The 19,092-nt window shown below is 45.3% G+C and overlaps 4 protein-coding genes across 5 annotated transcripts in view; 2 read left to right on the top strand and 2 right to left on the bottom strand.

Moving 5' to 3' along the window:
- The window catches only part of LOC119164208 (uncharacterized), a 63,343-nt gene extending 55,602 nt beyond the window's left edge, over positions 1 to 7,741 (bottom strand). The window contains exons 1-2 of the mRNA XM_037416346.2: positions 7,463 to 7,741; positions 7,072 to 7,108 (exon numbers count right to left, since the gene is read on the bottom strand). Coding sequence (XP_037272243.2) covers positions 7,072 to 7,108; positions 7,463 to 7,497 — 72 coding nt within the window. The 5' untranslated portion in view covers positions 7,498 to 7,741. The remainder of the gene's footprint in view (positions 1 to 7,071; positions 7,109 to 7,462) is intronic.
- Positions 214 to 5,368, top strand: LOC119181460 (zinc finger SWIM domain-containing protein 3). The gene is made up of 5 exons (XM_037432716.2): positions 214 to 1,146; positions 1,298 to 1,406; positions 2,106 to 2,337; positions 2,467 to 4,371; positions 4,639 to 5,368. The coding sequence occupies exons 1-5, from the start codon at positions 899 to 901 to the stop codon at positions 4,944 to 4,946; spliced, it is 2,802 nt and encodes a 933-aa protein (XP_037288613.1). The 5' UTR covers positions 214 to 898; the 3' UTR covers positions 4,947 to 5,368.
- Positions 7,742 to 8,169: 428 nt separating the features above from the next.
- LOC119164212 (periodic tryptophan protein 2 homolog) lies at positions 8,170 to 14,079 on the top strand. Its single transcript, XM_037416349.2, has 4 exons — positions 8,170 to 9,526; positions 10,023 to 10,268; positions 11,791 to 12,109; positions 13,030 to 14,079. The coding sequence occupies exons 1-4, from the start codon at positions 8,327 to 8,329 to the stop codon at positions 14,016 to 14,018; spliced, it is 2,754 nt and encodes a 917-aa protein (XP_037272246.2). The 5' UTR covers positions 8,170 to 8,326; the 3' UTR covers positions 14,019 to 14,079.
- A 118-nt stretch (positions 14,080 to 14,197) lies between these two features.
- Positions 14,198 to 19,092, bottom strand: part of senju (UDP-galactose transporter senju) — a 36,839-nt gene continuing 31,944 nt past the window's right edge. For both annotated transcript variants that reach the window (XM_037417411.2, XM_075871219.1), the window contains exon 6: positions 14,198 to 18,773. In XM_037417411.2, coding sequence (XP_037273308.2) covers positions 18,234 to 18,773 — 540 coding nt within the window. In that variant the 3' untranslated portion in view covers positions 14,198 to 18,233. The remainder of the gene's footprint in view (positions 18,774 to 19,092) is intronic.

A 19,092-nucleotide genomic window follows, 5' to 3' on the forward strand; every position in this document is an offset into this window, starting at 1 on the left:
TTACGGCGGATAATCCTTGCCGAAAACCATGCTGACACTTGGTTAATATAGAGCGTTCTTCGGGAAACTTGATACTAGTAGCTATAATGTTTTCGATAATTTTGCAACATTGTGAAGTTAGTGAGATTGGACGGTAGTCTCCCTTTCCAAAGATGGGTACAACTCGAATTGTCCTCCAGTCACTGGGCAGTTTGGGAAGACAACAAAGAACAGCGACAAATAATAACCTGGAATAAAACTAACGCTGTGTCTAAAGGTACGTCGGACGTACCCGAATACCAAAAGCTAAAGGTACGTCCGACGTACCCGAAACCGTGAGTCTAAAGATACTTCGGACGTACCAGAATACTAAAAGCTAAAGGTACGTCCGACGTGCGCTTTCTCGCAAGTTTTCACTCAAGCGACTCAAGTTCCACCTGCCCGTCCGTCGTTTTCAAGCAGTTCGCACGACTGACCTCTTAGACGCGCGGATCCGAGAAAAAAAAAGTTTTCGTCAACGAGTTTGTAGTTGGACGCGCAGACGTTGCACCGGTTACATCAGACGTTGCACGGGTTGCACTTTCTCGCCTACTCAAGCTTGGTTTATACCACGGAAATGTTTATTCCTCCGTGGTTTACACGCAGCTATTATATCGCTTGATTAGGAAAAAAAAAAAGTTTTCGCCATCGGGTCGATTTCGATGCAAGTAGTACAAATCAATCCATTCCAATCCAGTTCTTGGAGTCCGTCCGAGTCTGTCAGGTGTTCTGTGAGTCTGTCTTATCCATAGTCTTATCCGTCCTACTTGTGTGGCGCCATTCTCCCGTCTCTTCAGTCAGCGTGTTACAGGTGTTCTGTGGTGACCGTTCCGCAGCACGTGCGGCGCCAGTCAAGTGTTCCCGTTCCGCAGCTCGTGTGATGGCTGGCAGCAAAATGAAAGTTGGGGACAAATTTCCAACGTTCAGGGAACTGGAAGCTGCTGTGAAAGGATACAGTGAAGAGAAGTTCGTGCAGTTTTACAAACGTGACTGTCGAACTGTCACAGCGGCGAAGACCAAAGTGAAGCGTTTTCTGAACGAACGACTTGGAATGTATCAGGTGGTTTACTGCTGTATCAAGGGGGGCAAGTCTTTCAAGAGCCGCAGCAAGGGGGAAAGAGATACCAGGTGAGGGCCAGCACTGGTCATTGTTTCCTTTGTGTTTCTTTCTGTGCTGCCAATCCACCATGGTCAGCGACGTGGTTGCGTTGTACACATCATGCATTTAGACGATTGTTTCCTGAGAGACATTGAGCATGTGACAACGGATCACTTTCAGCACCTTTCAGGCTGGATGTCCGGCGTTCGTGAAGTGCAGGGCCTCTGACGATGGGAACTTCCTGGAGGTTATTGAAATGAATGAGGACCACAACCATGAGTTATCGAAGGTATGGAGTTCCTAAGCATCCTTAAAAGTGTGCGACAGTATCTTAATGCCCTGTCCTTCATCCCTCACCATGTGTTGTTAAATTAAGCCAATACAGCTTTTGCTGTTACCTGTTCATATTGGTTAGTGAAGTTCAGTTCTGTTTTTTCACAGAAACAAACCTGAGTTTTGAGGTTATACAGGGTGACATGCACCACTGAAATATACTTTTGACGAAATGTTTGACGTGCTTACTTGATCGCGCAAAATGTTCTCGCTCAATTCTCATTGAGCTGGTAGCACCAGCACAGGGGATGCGAAGTTTTGCGATGTCAAATTAATGGGATCAAAGCAGTACATGCAGGTTCATTTCTTATTCACACTCAGAGGAATTCCTGCTGCATCATTATTACATTGAGGCAGATTAACTGCAACTTGCTTGTCATCAAAGCCGCCATTCTACAGTGCTACTACATTCAGGAACTGTGTCCTTGACATCACATGCGAGCCATATATAGGAAACACAGATTTACAGTTACAAGCATGATAAGGTGAGATTGAAGTGAGCTTGCTTGTGCTAAGAACCTAGATGCCATATATGCAGAATGTTGTCTGCACTTGTTTGCTTCACTCTGTGAGCTTGACATTGCATAATGCAGTTAACCTATAATTGCATATGTAGTTCAGTTTAACATTGAATGAAAAGTTTATTTTATTGCAGTTACTCTACAGCCACCTGCCACAAACCAGAGCATTAAGAGAACCAGGGGCCAAGGAGGAAGCCACACAGCTCTTGGCTTTGCATGCCAACAAGAAGTTGGTTAAGAAAAGGATAGAAGAAAAGACGGGGAAACTTGTCCTGCTCAAAGACTTGAGCAATGCGGCCTCTTCCCTCAGACCACAGACAAGGAATGACCTCATTAAGACTGCAGCTCTTCTGCAAAATGAGCATGGTAAGCACCTGATATTGTAGCACAAGTTTTTAAATAATTGCATCTGGGTTTTCCAGTGGGCTTCAGAGAAACTCGTATGTACAGTCGGCCAAATCTTTTACATTTAGACCATGAAATTTATTTCTACAGGTACAGACTACCACATCCTTGCTGATGGGGAAAACTTCCAAGGAATTTTGCTGTCCAATGAGTCTATGCGGTCAAATATGGATGCCTACCCAGAATTCCTAGGAATTGATGCCACCTACAAGCTTCTAGAAATACGAACACCAGTCTATGTGATGCACGTTGAAGACTCCAATGGAGACACAGAGACAGTATGTGTTGCAATTCTTGTGAATGAGTCTGCACCCACTATCAAATGGATGTTGGAAAAGTTCAAGGAACTGCACCCATCTTGGCCAAAAGTAAAGTGTGTCATGGCAGACAAGGACCTTTTGGAGCGTGACCTTCTCAAAGAAAGCTTCCCGCAGTCGAAGGTGCTCATCTGTGTGTTCCACACTTTAAAGACTTTTCGACGCGAGATTGCCTGCAACAAGATGAACATCACTGCAGAGGAAAGGGACCAAGCCCTGGCACTGCTCCAGAAGATGGTCCTGTCACGATCGAGTGAAAAATTTGAGGAGCTTCAACTGGAATTTGACAATAATGTTTGCCAAGAGATCCGCTCTTACTATGACAAAAACTGGCGTCCCATCAAGGATGAGTGGTACACTGGACCCAAGTTTATGTCTGAAAACTTTAACAACACTACCAACAACAGAATTGAAAGTCTGAACGCAAAACTGAAAAGTGTTATAAAAAAGAATAGCTCCCTTGAAGAGTTTGTGTGCTCACTTTTCACAGTATTGAACGCCTTGAGCGATGAACGTGACCACAGAGCATTGACAAGCATATCCAAAAGACCTTGCAAAGCACCTTCTAGCCCTGAAGAAGCTATGTATCAGGAATCATTGACTCCCTATGCCTTTAAGCTTGTAAGGGAGCAGATCTACCTGTCAGCCAAGCGAGTACCAAGTGACCAAAAAGCAGATGTGTTCACATTCGAGGCGTCGTCTGGCAACACGTCAACAACAAAAACTAACTGCAATTGTTCCTTTTGGAACGCTATGAGACTGCCATGCCGGCATGTGTTTGCAGTTAGGCGGACTCTGAACATTAGTCTCTTTGATGACAAACTTTTTCTAAAAAGGTGGTCCAAGGCATATTACTACTGTCATCAGAGAGCCTTCCTTTCTCAAGAGAAGTGCACAACTGAACATTCCATTTCGGAGCAGGCTGCAAAACCTCGGAGGCCAATGTCGCAGCATGAGAAATACAGGGAGGTATTTCCTACATGCAAGTACATAGCTCAACTTGCTGCAGAAGAAACAGGTGAAAGATACCAGGGCCGTCTAAAAGTTTTGTTGGCACTCTCTGAGGCATGGGAGCAAGGGCGCGAAATTGAAATCGTGGAAGTGTTGCGTCATGAAGCCTCATCCCCTTCATCACCAGAGCAAGTCAGACGCCAGCTGGAGCTGACTGTGTCCGTAGAAGAGAATGCAGAGTCACCCAAAGCTGCATCAGGTGAGGATTGGGACACGTCTGAAACTGCAGATCAGAATAATTCACATGATCAACCAGATCTGCCTCAAGCACCTTTAAGCCATACCGGGGCAGAACCACTTCATACCACTCCTGAGAAAGAGCAGCGTGCCCATAATGCAGGTGCATGCGAAACTCCTGATGAAGTGAGAAAGGCACAGCCACGCGAGAATACCTTGGCCCCTGCAAGCAGCGCCGGGCCTTCAGACTACATGCGCGAACGCCTCGGAAAGCTGAAAGTGCCCGCTAAGGTGAAGTCACGAGGTCGACCCAAAGGGGCGGAGAAAACCGTTATTGGGCTTCCACGACGGCGGCAGGGACCCCACAAATCAGCAGCAACACTGCAGCCATTTCGCGATCTGCCTCCTCAGGAAAAGGAGCTCAGGATCCTAAGTTGCTTAGTTCCTCAGGGCCTGCTAAGTGAGGTTCAGCAGGGGAAACTGCTACTCGGTGAGTTGTGAGATTTACCTTTATTTATGCTTAAATTTCCTATTTTGTTGCAACTTCAGTCGCTATCTAAGGTGTAGTACGAAGGTGTCTGATATCACCTATAGGGCTGCAACTACAGCTACATTCTGTAAGAATATTGAGTGTTCAATTCACAAAATAAACCTGAGCCCTAGAAATAAGTTCCCCTTGTTCAGATTCATAGCATTCTGTTGTACCTTAAAGCCATCTGATGGCAGGTTCAGAACACTTATTCAGTAATTTTTACAGGTGAGGACCAGGTGGAAACCATACCTTCCAGGATTCCAGAGACAATCCTCGACGAGGAAGTTCACCTTGACTGTGTCCAGAAATACTTCACTGAAGACGGCTGGACAGCTGTGCTGGCAACAGTCAAGGTGAAGAAGCAAACCATAAAGTGGAAATGCAACGAATGTCGGGACCTGTTAGAAGAGGACCCTTCTGTGATTTGTGACTTATGTTTGTGTTGGTTCCACCAAATCTGTACTTCACTGAGCAGCCGCAACAGGAATAGTTCCTGGTTTTGTGCGAAGTGTGTAGCAGCAGCCCAAATGTAAAGGAGCTGCTCCGTGAGTGGAACACAGCGATGGGAAACCTGCTGCAATTGCTCCTACGTGCTATATTTTGTTAAAGCTGGTCCATACATGCTACAAATGAGCAAAATTACTCCAACCTGCTACGTTTTGTGAAAGCTACTACATTAATGCTACAAATGAGCAGAATTGCTCCAAAGCTTCTACGCAAGCAGGGTTTGCTTCTACGCAAGCAGGGGAGCTCGCAAGCAGGGTTTGCTTAAGCACAACAAAAGATGGCTGAGTGTATGCCCCACTGGCATGCTTATAAAAAATGGAAGAAAGCTTAGTGCTGTTTCATGCGAGTGACATTTACATGTATTGTGTGTCTGTGTATTTGTTCCTATTATTCTTCATACAATTGTGATCCTTTGATTAAAGCTTGCATTAGTTGTGCCTTCAGTGAACACTGAATTCATTCATTGTATACATAGTTTGCATTGACGTCACCATGGCCGCCATCTTAGGGCCCCCAGCTACTTTGAGATGCTGGGTTAGCTCAAACGGTGACATAGGATTTGTGCCGGTGCCCTTCGCGTTCCTTTGATTCCCCACAGCGCGCCTTGCGAACAGAAGAAAGTGGGGACATCACAAAAGAACACGGGGACCGAACAACTGTGTGTCCTCCTCTGCAATGGTACTCTCTAATGACATAAAAAGTCACGGTTGCCGCCATCTCGGAGCACCCAGTGCAGAGAACCTGTCTGTGATGTCACGTGAAAACTATGTATAATAAGAGCATTAAAATGCTATCTGGCCTGTCTTTTTCGTTTTTGCAACCTGCTAAGGAGGAGATCATGAGAGCACCCAGGCGTAGGCGGCTAGCTAGTTAGTGATCTAACTTGGCTAACCAGATAAATAAATTCGTTTGGTTTGCTAAGAAATGCTTTGCATTTAAAAATCTTACATCTTGTTTTTTTCCCTGCAGTAATTAGCTAACGACCCGCTCATCTGGAAACCTCGTGGACTCAAGCGCGCTGGTTAGTTTTTGGGAGCCGGTCGCAGTTACGGTTTCAAAGGTCAGCGAGTAGGTCGGCTCCCAGAATGGTTTTCGTGCAAACTCAGCTGGCTACATAGGCGCATATCACACAAAACCGCGTTCGCGAGAGTACCGCACAGAACTCTTTGCCCGAAAATTGCTCTGCCGAGGGAAGGACATCAGCCTCTGTACTTACGTGCGAGCCTCCCCCTTTCCGTTCAAAAGATCTGCTAGGAGAGAACGGCACCGCCGACATCGACGCCGTTCGTCAACCACGCGATGCTCTAAGTTTTCCATTGTCACCGGTAGTACTCGCTCCCTGTCAGTCTTTTACGTGAGCAGGCTCGCACGAAGGCTCGTTTCTTCGTATATATGCAAAAATTGGTACGCGGTAGCCGTGGACCCACCCGGCAACTCCCGGCGTACGTCCGACGTATCTTTTTTTTTTTTTTAGACTCAGTTTCGCGTACCCCCGACGTATCTTTAGACTCACGGTTTCGGGTACGTCGGACGTACCTTTAGCTTTTAGTAATCGGGTACGTCCGACGTATCTTTAGACTCACGGTTTCGGGTACGTCGGACGTACCTTTAGCTTTTGGTATTCGGGTACGTCCGACGTACCTTTAGACACACCGTAAAAACTAATGCCCTAACTTTTTGGCTACGCCACGTAGTCCGATATCTTGGAGATTACCTTGGTGTGCCTACCCCCGGTCTACGCCCCCTGCGTCAGCAAATGGCATGAGACGACCAAAATAAATGGTTTCGCAAATTAACCCCCCCCCCCCTTCCCTCCATCTATGACGTGTGCGCTTGGTCCCTGAACAAAGCGCACACATGCTTCCAAACTTAAGAACCGCGAAAACGCCATTTCTTCACTATGCTTCCCTGAACGAGCAGTTCGTTAACTGCTTCCCAACGCTGGAAAAATCGGAAACCAACACCTCCGTAAACGCTACTGCACGGAACATCACGTGCCGCGCACAAATTCCAGCCGTGCTGTCAATGCACCGTGATAGCACGCCAACAGCACATGTTAGGTGCACTACGCGAGGAAAGCGAGAGAGAAATGGATATAACGGTGCCCACGGGGCATTCGTTAAGTGAATGCGGCAAAGTGTGCTTACTTACCGATGAACGTCGCGGTAGCCTTGTTTCGGTGACATCGCTAAAAGAAACGGAAGGAGCACAGGTTAGAAACGCGCACGGATTTTCGGCGCTGCGACATGACTTAATTGAGACCAATAAGGCCCCAACCCAATGACCTCTCTGTAACCATTTAATGGTTATTAAATTGTTTTCACCACCACCACCCCCCACAGAGAATAGAAACGCCACACGAGCGTTGGCGTGTGTGCTGTTTTTTTTTCAGTGGGGCGTGTTTCGTTTGCGCTGTTGATTTCAATTCCGGCGCTACTCCCCGACAGCTTAACTGACAACTCCGAACTCTTTTCGAGTGGTTAGGAAATCATCCAACTAAACTCGTTCGAGATAAGTGGAGAAAAAAATTACGACTGCTTACGGCTCGGCGTTCTCGTCGCCAACGCGGTCAGCCATCTCCGGTCACTCGTCGAAATGCATTCACGATTCACCTCGGAGAAGCGAACACGCACAGCAAAGATCGACTACGTCTTCACACCGGAGCACCACGCACATTCAGCGGCACAGACGAGCGACCTACGCAAGAACAACCGAGGAACAACTCCGAATGTCCGTTACACACAGGACCGCCCGTTTTCGAACTCGCCAACGCCATCTTATTTTGGCGCGTGACTTGACTTGACCTTTGCAATTGGCTCTAGCGCGCAGGCGGTACCTATCACAAAGGCCACGTTCATCACGCGTTTTAGTATTACCGCTTGGTGACGCTACCAAGCTAATAATTTTTCACACTAACAAATTAATTGTGGTCAATAGTAAGAATACAACCTTAATATTAATAAAGCTGTGATTATTAGAACATATAAAAAAAATAAACGTAATAAATTAAATTTTGTTGTTTGTGTCTGAAAAAATGTTTTGTCTACTAATTGGAGGGACAATGCTAATAGCCTTCGAGATTAAGAAATGTTGCTCAGTAAAACTTATTAAACGCGCTTGGGCAGCTGTTGTGACAGGTTTTAAAAATAATGTTGTAATTTGATTTGAATTATTGGGCTTTAAGAATATTTTTACCGTCACTGCAACTTTTTTTTTTTTTTTGCGACACTAGCGAAGTACTACAGCAATCGCCCCTACTAATTTCAACATGGCGGCGCCCACAACAACGGCAAAACACGTTGTGTCTGTAGACATCTGTAGAGTACGATGAAACTCGCGCGTAGTTTTCGGGTGCCTGTGTCTAGTGCTTAAGTATTGTAGCTAGAACGAAACCCTCCTTTCCACAATGAAGTTCGCATTCAAGTTTTCCAACCTGATCGGCACGGTGTACCGCAAGGGAAACCTGCTGTTCACTCCGGACAGCAACACCGTGGTCGCGCCGGTCGGCAACCGACTCTCTCTTTTCGATCTGCGCAACAACAAATCGGAAACGCTGCCGATAGAGAGCCGCTACAACTTCACCGCCGTCGACATCGCCCCGTCCGGCTTCCTCTTCATCGCCATCAACGAAACGGGCGAAGCTCTCCTCTGCAGTCTCGTGTCTCGAACTGTCATCCACAGGCACCACTTCCGTAAGCCCGTGTCGACCGTGAAGTTCAGTCCCAACGGCAAGTACTTCGCCGTCGCCAAGGACAACTCCGTCTTCGTATACCGCACGCCTGGCCATGCCAGACGCGACTTCACTCCCTTCGCGCTTGAACGCGTCCTGAACACGGCATACGATGCTGTCACTTGCGTCGAGTGGTCCTCCGATTCGCGCCTCCTCGCAATCGGTAGCAACGACATGTCCGTCAGGGTAACGGCGCTACACAGGATGAAGAACTTCGGCATCAACACGCTCTCCAGCCACAGCGACGCCATCGTGAACTGCTTCTTTGAAAAGGACTCTGCGGACGTATTCACTCTAAGCAGAAACGGACAACTGTGCGTCTGGGAGGCGTCATGTGACTTGTCAGATTTCTTAATGGAGGACGACTCGGCGAGCAGACGACGCCGAACCGTGACGTCAGAAGAGGATGCAGATGACGTCATAAACAAGGCTAATGACGTCATACCCGACGATGACGTCGTCGAAGGTGACGAGGAGGTGGAGAGGGTTCGGTACCGCCGAATGGCGAAGCACTTCCTGAAGGATGCACTTAAGGTCGAAGGAGGCCAGCACGTGAACCTTTTGGCGGCCTGCTATCACAGCGGAAACCACATGCTGGTCACCGCCTTTTCCAACGGGTCGTTCCTTCTGCACGAGATGCCGGACTACAACCTGATCCAGTCCCTGAACATTTCAGAGCATGAGGTCACGGCAGCGTGCTTCAACCCTACGGGTGACTGGATTGCTCTGGGAAGTGGACGACGTGGCCAGTTGATTGTCTGGGAGTGGCAGTCCGAGTCGTTTGTTCTCAAACAACAGGGGCACGCCAACAACATGGCTTGCCTTGCGTACTCTCCGGACGGTGCTAATCTTGTGACAGGAGGTGATGATGGCAAGGTTTGTCGTCTCCTCAAAACCTTTGTGTTATTACACCAGGACTTCCTTCACTTAGTAATGATGCCCCTCAACATGGTGTTCCTGTGTTGGCACTGGAAGTGCCTAGCTGCATGTTACCTCTAGTGTTTTCTTACGTCGCTCTTATGTTTTTTTATATTTAGAAACACCTTTCAGACCTTAAGTATGGCATTGGGCAATGAGGAAACTGCAGTTAGATCAATGTGAAACAAACGTTATCCAAAAAGTAAGGCTAAAGACAACCATCAGGTCATCACGAACACTAACTCAGTGCGATCTTATGCAACATCAGTACAAAAAGTACGGATGAATTAAACACTAAGAACAAAAATACTGTGCTGCTAGGCACCAGTAAATATTGCATGATCATTCTGCTGTAGGTTGGCCACATAATGACAGCAGCTATATCCTCTGCAATTCTGTTCTGCATTATACTGTACTATAAGTCACCGCATTTTTGTTACTTTTGCGATCGCAGGTGAAGCTGTGGAACACGGGGAACGGTTTCTGTTTCGTGACTTTCACGGAGCATGCGGCTGGAGTGGCCGCCGTGAGCTTCACACAGAACGGCAAGGCCGTTCTTTCGGCATCTCTCGACGGCACCGTTCGCGCCTACGACCTGAAGCGGTACCGCAACTTCAAGACGCTGACAGCGCCTAGAGCCGTGCAGTTTGCGTCCCTGGCTGTCGACACAAGCGGCGAGGTTGTCTGCGCTGGCTCGCAGGTAATGCGCGCCAACTTGTGGTCATTGTTGCTTTGAATTTGGGTTAGGTGAGGCTAGGATAAAGAGGTAGAGTTTAGCACTCAATAACAACCCAAGGAAAACTAGCAGCTTCATTCACAGAACCACGCGCTTGTACTTCACTTGGGAAAGACAGTCATTCGAGCTGGTTTACGCTCAAAACAAAAGTAGCTTATGTATTGTAGTAAAACAGCTATTTGGGATAGTTCGTTGCAGTTCATTGTGTGTGTAACAAGTGGGGTGCAGTATGTAACAGGGACTAGAGGAGAGATCGGCAACACAGGCGCACACTCGCAACTGGAAGTTTAACAAGAGGCAACACATTTATAGCTTACGAAAATGATCACATGGTACAATTTCTCCCGCATAGATTACGAAAATTATCGCACGGTACAATTTGTCTCGCTGAGAGAAATTGTACCATGTGATGATTTTTGTAAGCTATGTTGCCTCTTCGATAGTTGATAATTTGACCCGCAAAGTTGCAAAACCCACCAGACAGCTTCCCCGTAAAACGTGCTCCTGGTGTGATTGTTGATGAGTGTAGCGTTTTTGGCTTCTCGAGATATCTGAATGCTAAAGCTGGACATCTGTGTAGTATCGTCACCCAAGTTTCTGACTGATTTAGTATGTTCAAGGCAGTTATTAGGTTATTGCATGAGCATTTGTGGATGACAAGCACTAGAAAAAGACATTAAACCTGATGATTTCAGCAGCCACTGTGCACCGATATTTCTTATGGGTTGCTGTGCTGATATTGCTGCTCTTCTATAAATCATTTCAGTGAATCAAACTACTTCGATTTGCAGACAATATATTTTTCTTTCGTCATCCCCTACTGCAGATTATCCAGATGGGTTGTTAACCATAACGGGACACTAAGGGGTACTAGAACCAATTTTCGAAAAGTGAGTTTTTTGTGCCATACAAAACTCCTGTATACAGAGATAGCTCTGAGCGAGTTCAAAGCACAGCAAATGCTGATAAGTTCTTTTATTTTGGTATTAACTTCAATTTTTTGCATGGGGCATACCTTCCGATATCGACACCATCATGACCCCAGGTAACAGTGTCAATTATGGTGACTTCACACAACTCTCTGGCTAGTTGTGACGACGCCAGAAACCAAAACATTGAAAATGACCTTCACCGACAGAGCGGCTTGAGATGTCATTCACGATACCCAGCAAAAGCACGCGACGAAACCGTGATATACAGTTATGCGACGTCAAGGTACAATAGCAACTGATGCTAGCTTTTAAAAACATGCGGTAGTTACTTTTTCAGGGTGGACTTAAGAGAACATTTTGCAAGCTCAAACCCGGCCTTTAATTGAAAAGAAAAAATTCAGCATTTGAAAATTTACCTGTTGTTACCCCTTTAACCTCCCTGGACCTCTCGTTTCTGCATTCTTCACAGCAGCACATTCTGTGCAATCTAGTAAGAACCTAATGTTCAATTTTCACAATTGTGCTCCTGTAATACCTCCCCTCGTATTTCGCAGGACACCTTCGAGGTGTTCGTGTGGTCGCTGCAGACGGGCCGGCTGCTCGACGTCCTGGCAGGACACGAGAGCTGCGTCTCCGGTCTTGCGTTTGGCACCAACATGGAATCAGTCCTGGTCAGTTCATCCTGGGACAAGACGTGCCGCGTCTGGAACCTGTTTGCCGAGAAAGGCGGCGGTCGAGAGGCGATTCCCCTAACGGCAGATGCGCTGACTGTCGAGTTCCGGCCCGACGGCTGTGAGTTCGCCGTGGCGACCCTAGATGGCGCCATTGTGTTCTTTGAGCCGCAGGGGAGCAGCCAAGTGGGATGCATCGAAGGTACGGCCAGAAAGAACCTTGTTCTTCTTGCTCAGTCGCTCAGCACATATAGTTTTGTAACAATACACTTGAGCAAAAACTGGTGCCAGCATCTATGGAAGCTGCAATGCAAGACACCTCGGTCAGCGTGGGATTGAGAGATGGTACCTGGGCTTGCCCGAGTTTTGTTCGTTCGGCTCCATTTAGCCTGAAGTCACTTCGTCGCAGGACGAAGCTCAACAGTCCTACTGTGCCACTTTGACCCAATCAGGCTGACCTGTTTAAATCCGCGCACATGGTTCACAATGAGCCGTTATTTTGTCTGAAACAAAATCCAGAACAACTATACACAAAGACCCAAATGCGTTTGGAGCCGTAAGCATGAACACCAGGCAAATCCATGTGCTGCCCATCAGGTTGCAGGCTATTCGGACTGCCCAAGGCCAGCTATTTTCTACGATCTCCCCTTCCGCATTTCTTGAAGACGGCGGATAAATAATGTAATTGATTCATTCATTCCCGTGGTGGCTGAACGATTGCAGCGCCATTGCTTCTTCCAGTAAATATTGTAGGAAGCTCTGTGGCTCAGCCCTTCTGATAGCTTCGTCAGATAGGCTTTTGCCTTTTGGAATGTTATCAAATGAAAAAAAATAGTCTGTTATAGTTTGCCTAGGTCAAAATTTTAACGTGCGATGAATTGCCACTTATGAAATTTTCTCTCAGCAAATATTTGTTTTGTTATTTGCCACAATAGATGATAAATTCGTTTTTTTCAGCCACGAAGCTGTGATTATCAGAACTATAGAAAACATGCTTAGCTTATCGCATTATAGTACAAGCTACAGTTACAGCACTGTGTACCCAAAAACCATGCACTCAGTACCAGCCTGCAAGGGCAGGTTGATTACTTTGTTGCCTCAAAACTGCTCGTTTCCTTGCAGGAAAACGCGACTTGACAAGCGGTCGACGAGACACTGACATTATCACGGCCAAGAGGCTGTCCCAGACGCAGGCATTCACCACCCTCTGCTACTCTGCTGACGGCGAGTGCATCCTTGCGGCAGGTCGTTCCAAGTTTGTCTGCATCTACCACGTCCGCGAGCAGCTCCTGCTCAAAAAGTTCGAGGTGACGTGCAACCACTCGCTTGATGCCGTCGATGACTTCATCAGCCGCCGGAAGATCACCGAGTTCGGCAACATGGCGCTCGTCGAAGAGCGTGCGGCCTCAGAAGACACCGCCCTCTCCCTACCGGGTGTGAAGAAGGGCGACCTTTCCAGCCGCAGCTTCAAGCCCGAAGTGAGAGTTAGCGCGGTGTCGTTCTCCCCGACGGGAAGGGCGTGGGCTGCAGCAACAACCGAAGGGGTGCTCGTTTACTCCCTTGACAACACTCTCGTTTTTGACCCTTTCGAGCTGGAGCAGGGAGTCACACCGGCGACAATACGAGCCGCGGCACGCGAGAAGGACTATGTCCGTGCCGTCGTGGCAGCGTTCCGGCTCAACGAAGACGAACTGACCATGGAGGTCATCGAGGGCATTCCAGTGGGGGAGATCCACCTGGTGTGCCGGTCACTGCCACAGGTCTACGTCGAGAAACTGCTAAACTTTGTGGGTGCGAAATTGGAGTCCACGACACACGTGCACTTTTACGTCACTTGGGTCGTGACGCTGTTGAAAGGTCACGGTGAAGTGTTGAAGGAGAGGTCGCGAAACATAATGGCGACGTTGAGGACAGTGACAAAGAACGTGGGGTTGAGACATACAGAGTTGTCGAAAGTTTGCGATCACAACAAGTATCTGTTGAGGTACATTGAGACGCTTCGGAAGTTCAAGGAAACAGAGGGGCCAGAAGAAAGAATGTCCGAAGGAGGTAGCGGGGACGATGAGCTTGATTCTGAAGTAGACAGTGAAGACGAACTGATGGTGTCCTAAGAGAGTTTCTGGGAGAAATTTGTGCATTGTAAATAAATGTATCACAATGGTAGGATTCCAATCTGTTTACTGTTGTATCATATGGGGATCTGATGTTGCGTATCTTCTGGAATATAAATGCTTTAGCCAAATGCTGTGGACAGTACAAGACGCAAACAAATGTAGAAAAAAAGGCACAGTCAGCATTGAAGGCTCCTTTATTTTGTGTGTTACTATCAACAGCACTTTTTGTTGTAACAAACAGAATGAGTAAACCCTTATTTTCCTCTTAAAACAATGTAAGAACTAATGAAAAACTTTGGTATCTAACCCTAAAGTCACTGCACATCACAACACCAAATAAAAACAAATGAAAACCTGTGCCCATCAGGCACTATTAAAGAAATATGCCAACATTCACATTTTAAACATTCCTTGCCTTTGGTGCTATTACCCTTCCTCCCCTCAGTAGCACGAGTTGTAGGTGCAACATTGCCACAACATTGAGAAGGTTGTGTCAATGTTAATGCAACAATGTGTGCTATTGGCGAGCTGGCTATGCCAGTGAAAGACCGCAGCAAAAACATAGTTTCTTTGAGACTTGCTTGATCTTGCACAACACACGCATGCAACGATTGCTGTAATATATGTGCTACAAATCTTTGACGACACATTAACATTTATGCTCAAACCGCCTTCACTGCGGATTTAGCTGCAGCAGTTGAAAATGACAGTGCACATGCAAAAAAATAGGTATAATTTTAAAAAGCAAAGACGAACTTACATATGTATATATTCTAAATCTTTCTCACATATTGCACAGTAAACTTGTTTACTTCAACTAAAAACTTCTCTGCAATCTGACGCCATGCACTGCAGGTATCACCGTTTTGGTGTTTAACGACTTGAAAAGAAGAAATGTGATGCTTTATTCTAAAGGAAAGGCAATAAGAGTTACGATGACCTTAAAAAATGCCACTTATCCTGTTTATATAATGTGGGCAGTGAATTCGTAGTTTTTGTGTCGCCATAATGCTGAGATTCGATATGCAGTGAAAAAAAAACATCGCTCAACTTGTATCACAGACAAGGCTTAGCTTGCACACTATGCAACAGGAATTTAAGTTTCCAAATGCAAGAACAGGGAACTACTTGGCCTTTAAAAAAGGTAACAAAATATATGTATATATTTTTTCACTGGGCTTGCTGTAAGAAAAAAGGAACATCTGCCTAGAGAACAAGCAGCACCTCAGAATAAACGTGTAAAAATTGTTTTTTTTTGTGAAAGCACGATAGACTAGGCCCATTAAAAAAGATGATTGAAAATAAAACGATGCTTTGCAAAAAAATGCACTAAATAATTGTTCATTTACCAGGCTCTTGTCATGACAAAATGAAAAAATTATGCTGAAAACGTCCATAAGGGCAGATTTACGCGCTTCCCGCACAGCCGCAACGCACGTGCCAGGACCTCTGCCGCATGCAAGCGAGGGACAATGAAGCCAATTGGCGACGCTGCAGAGGATGAAAGAGCGTCTCCAATTGGCTTATTTGTCCCCCGCTTGCGTGCAGTAGGGGTCCCGGCACGTGCGTTGCAGCTGTGCGGGAAGGGCGTGGAACGGCCCTTAAGCAGCCTCAATAAATATGGGCATCTTTGCTATGATCAACAGAATGAACATAGATCGATCCTGCAACGACGACAATGTGGTCCATGTAAACTATGCAAAGCAGTGGCGTAGGCTTGTAAAAGTTGAGCTTCTCCAAAACATTGTCTTGGTAATGATCTGATGTTCAGTGTTCACGGCGTTGCGTATATCCTTGCAATGAAATGTTCAAGCCCTTAGTAATTGGATTCTAGCTGCATTTAAAGTCTAAATAATCTGCAGCCAAATAAGCATGGTATCACTTAAGGAAATATTGTGGCCTAATATGCAAATAAATATATTACAAACAAATTGCAAATAGATGCATACGATCATAATACTAACTGGTATGTTATCAGCAACTGGAAAGTCATCATGTTGAAATGCCCCCACTCAAGCACTGTTCAAGTGCCATCATTTAAATCAAAAACAGCGCCCTGTGTCTCAGATATGTTGGCATCTTACCATTGCATTCATATATATATATATATATATATATATATATATATATATATATAACAATCATAATGCAAACACTCGGGCACTTTTTGAAGTTGTGCCGCTCGTAACATGAAAGTTCAGATTGACCAGAACATTCAACACACTGCCATTAAAAATTCCTACGTAAGTTTTTGAAAGTTACATAGTGGGCAATGAAAATGTTTTACTGCTTATTGGCATCTGCAACCTTTAACGAGCTTAAATTTCTCCATCGAAATTAGGCTCATTTCATATGATACACAAATGACAGCACGGGTTGCATATCCAGGAGCTAAGCTTATGCTTTGAACTTTCAATAAAAGTAATCATTTATCAATATTACCAGTAAAACAAATTATTGTAGTTCTTTGATAAAGGCTATATGTTTTGAGATAAAAGTGATATAGTACAAAGTGACCCTGTCAATATACGAGTGCTAATGGGAACAGTCTCAACAAACCCCACGACTATAATTTCACAAATTGGTGACAAGCTGAAGTGATTAACAAAAAGGACCATAAAAACATGTGAACCCCTAATGAATTTGAGGTGTTCATAAATAAGAGTTTTCATCACCCTAGAGCAAAGATTTGTTCCTTTCAAATTTTGTTCAGCACTTGTGTTGATCTGGATGCAACTCTTCTCGCTTTCACTGTCAACACAAATAACAGAAATCGTCACATTCTTGGGCTTTCGTCACTGTAAACGTTACAAAACATTGTTTTTAGGAAGCAGAAGAAGAAAACCTACTCATCAAGTAGTGTTAACTATCAAAGTGTCTGATGTACGGTTTGTGACTCGGTTCATATTCCTGTCATGTACCTATGAAAACACTTTTATGCAATTACAGATCACTTATGAAGGAGAAACAACAATAATGATGCACCTTGTCAATTTGTTTACCAAATCTACACTACACACTGACAGTTAACTACAAATTCGCTTTGAAATCTGAAATGAAATGATAAAACTGCCTGAAAACATGCAGTTTTCAAAGTGAAGGGGTAGCAATGCCATATATTAGTGTAGTTATTTTTGTGTTTCTATAAATTATAACTTGTATTTAAGAACCTCTATTGAGAAAGAGCTAAAATAATGAACTTGATGCTGATATACCTGACTCTTGACATAGCAAGTTTTAAACATTTGGACTATAAATAAAGTACCTAGGCTTTCTTTATTTCATTTTGCAATTGTGGTATAATATCAGCGCCTAAAATTTTATGCCAGAATAGATGTTCCTCACCTTGCAAGAAAGAAACGCCAGGAGTGTAAGCAAATCCTACATAGATCTACGCAGTTGGGAGGCAAGCTACAGCGCTGCAAATGTAGGCTGCAATAGCTAGTGATTGTTAATTTATCTTTTTTTTGCATTGGTTTCAATGAATAGCATAAATCATGCAATGTCATTAAAAAAAGAATCACGCAAAGAATAAAACAGTCTCTACATCAGCCTGATATTGCACAACTTTCAGGTTTTCTTGGTACAACAAATTGCTGGAGTACCAAAAAGGCTTGTTATCGGCCATTATATGGTTCGTAACAAGGCTACTAAAGTAGAGAAAAACACCCCACACTTATAGGACGAGACGTACACTAATGTTGCTATGAAAATAGGAATTTGAGAGGAGCCCCTTACATGAGCTAGTATATAATCTCCATTCGTTCAAGCAAACGAAGACCCAATTCTTAACGTTGCACAAAATTGAAGTGACGCAGCCATAAGTTACAATCATAAACTGTAGTGAAGTCCTTCACAGGTGACAATTATTGCCATCAGTTGCTGCAACAGTCAATGCAGATGGATCTATATTATAGTTACGTGCTATTGAGGGTGGACCGTTCAAAAACTACCCCTCTCCAAAAATGAATAATGCACTGTAATGAAGGAACAAATGCTCTTTCTAGAGAGCCATATCGTAGATTATGAATGCAAGCAACAGCATGTAAACGTCGACTAGGTTTCCCACAATGCGTGCGCTTCATGTAAAATAGTACCGTAGGGCTTGGCCGTAGAGATGTGACCAACGTGCAGGAGTAGTCTCAAACTTTGAAAATAATCTGAACACCCCTCGAAATCACGCCTTATTCAATGTTGTCGTCTATTTAAAAACTATACATTTAGCACGGCACTCTTTTCTGCACTCACGGCGGCACTACGCTGCTTACCACCGTTCATAAGGCCACGCTGCAAGTCTTCATCATCACGAGACCGTGGCATCTCTTTGGGCTTGTTCACAACAGGCTGTTGAGAGTAGCAGTAGATGGCGATGGACACAATAGCGATCGCCATGACAGTGTACGCGTCGACGGGAATCTTGAATATGATCCAACATAGCACAGCCATCACGGACAGGTCCAACGCACTCGCAAAGGTCTTAAGGATGGAGTTCAGACTCTTCAGAAAGACTGACGTCACGATGCCACAGATGGCGCCGTTGACAATGATGGCAATGACTAGCGGGTTGACGAGCGTCGCAACCGATGCGCGGGAGAACGCGCTCCACGCCTCGCCGCGCACCAGCAGCACAGCTGCGTTGCAGACGATCGAGTCAATGTACATGAACACATTGTGAACCATAATGTCAATGTTGACGCCAGTGTCCTTGAGAAGGAACTCGTTGTAGACGCCAGCAAAGCAGGAACAAAATACCTGCGAAATGAATGTGCATTCACAGGTGTGCTGCAACCTGAAAGCTTGTTCAATTTAGATCTACTCATGTCCACATTAAAAGTGTTGATGTCGTACTGGTGCTAGCCACTAGATGGCACAGATTGTCAAAAGAGAAGCACAAGGAAATCAGCTGCAGATTTGCCAGATATGTCACGCATACATATCAGAGCAGAGTTGAAAATGGTGCACACTCGATCCCATATGTATTGGATCTACATAAAACGAGTGTGCACATGAAATAGTCGACAAAGACCCTTCAAATACTTTGACAGATAAAATGTTTCACTTTTTTTGTGAA

Source organism: Rhipicephalus microplus, chromosome 8 (assembly GCF_043290135.1).
Source record: "Rhipicephalus microplus isolate Deutch F79 chromosome 8, USDA_Rmic, whole genome shotgun sequence".
Taxonomy (NCBI): domain Eukaryota; kingdom Metazoa; phylum Arthropoda; class Arachnida; order Ixodida; family Ixodidae; genus Rhipicephalus; species Rhipicephalus microplus.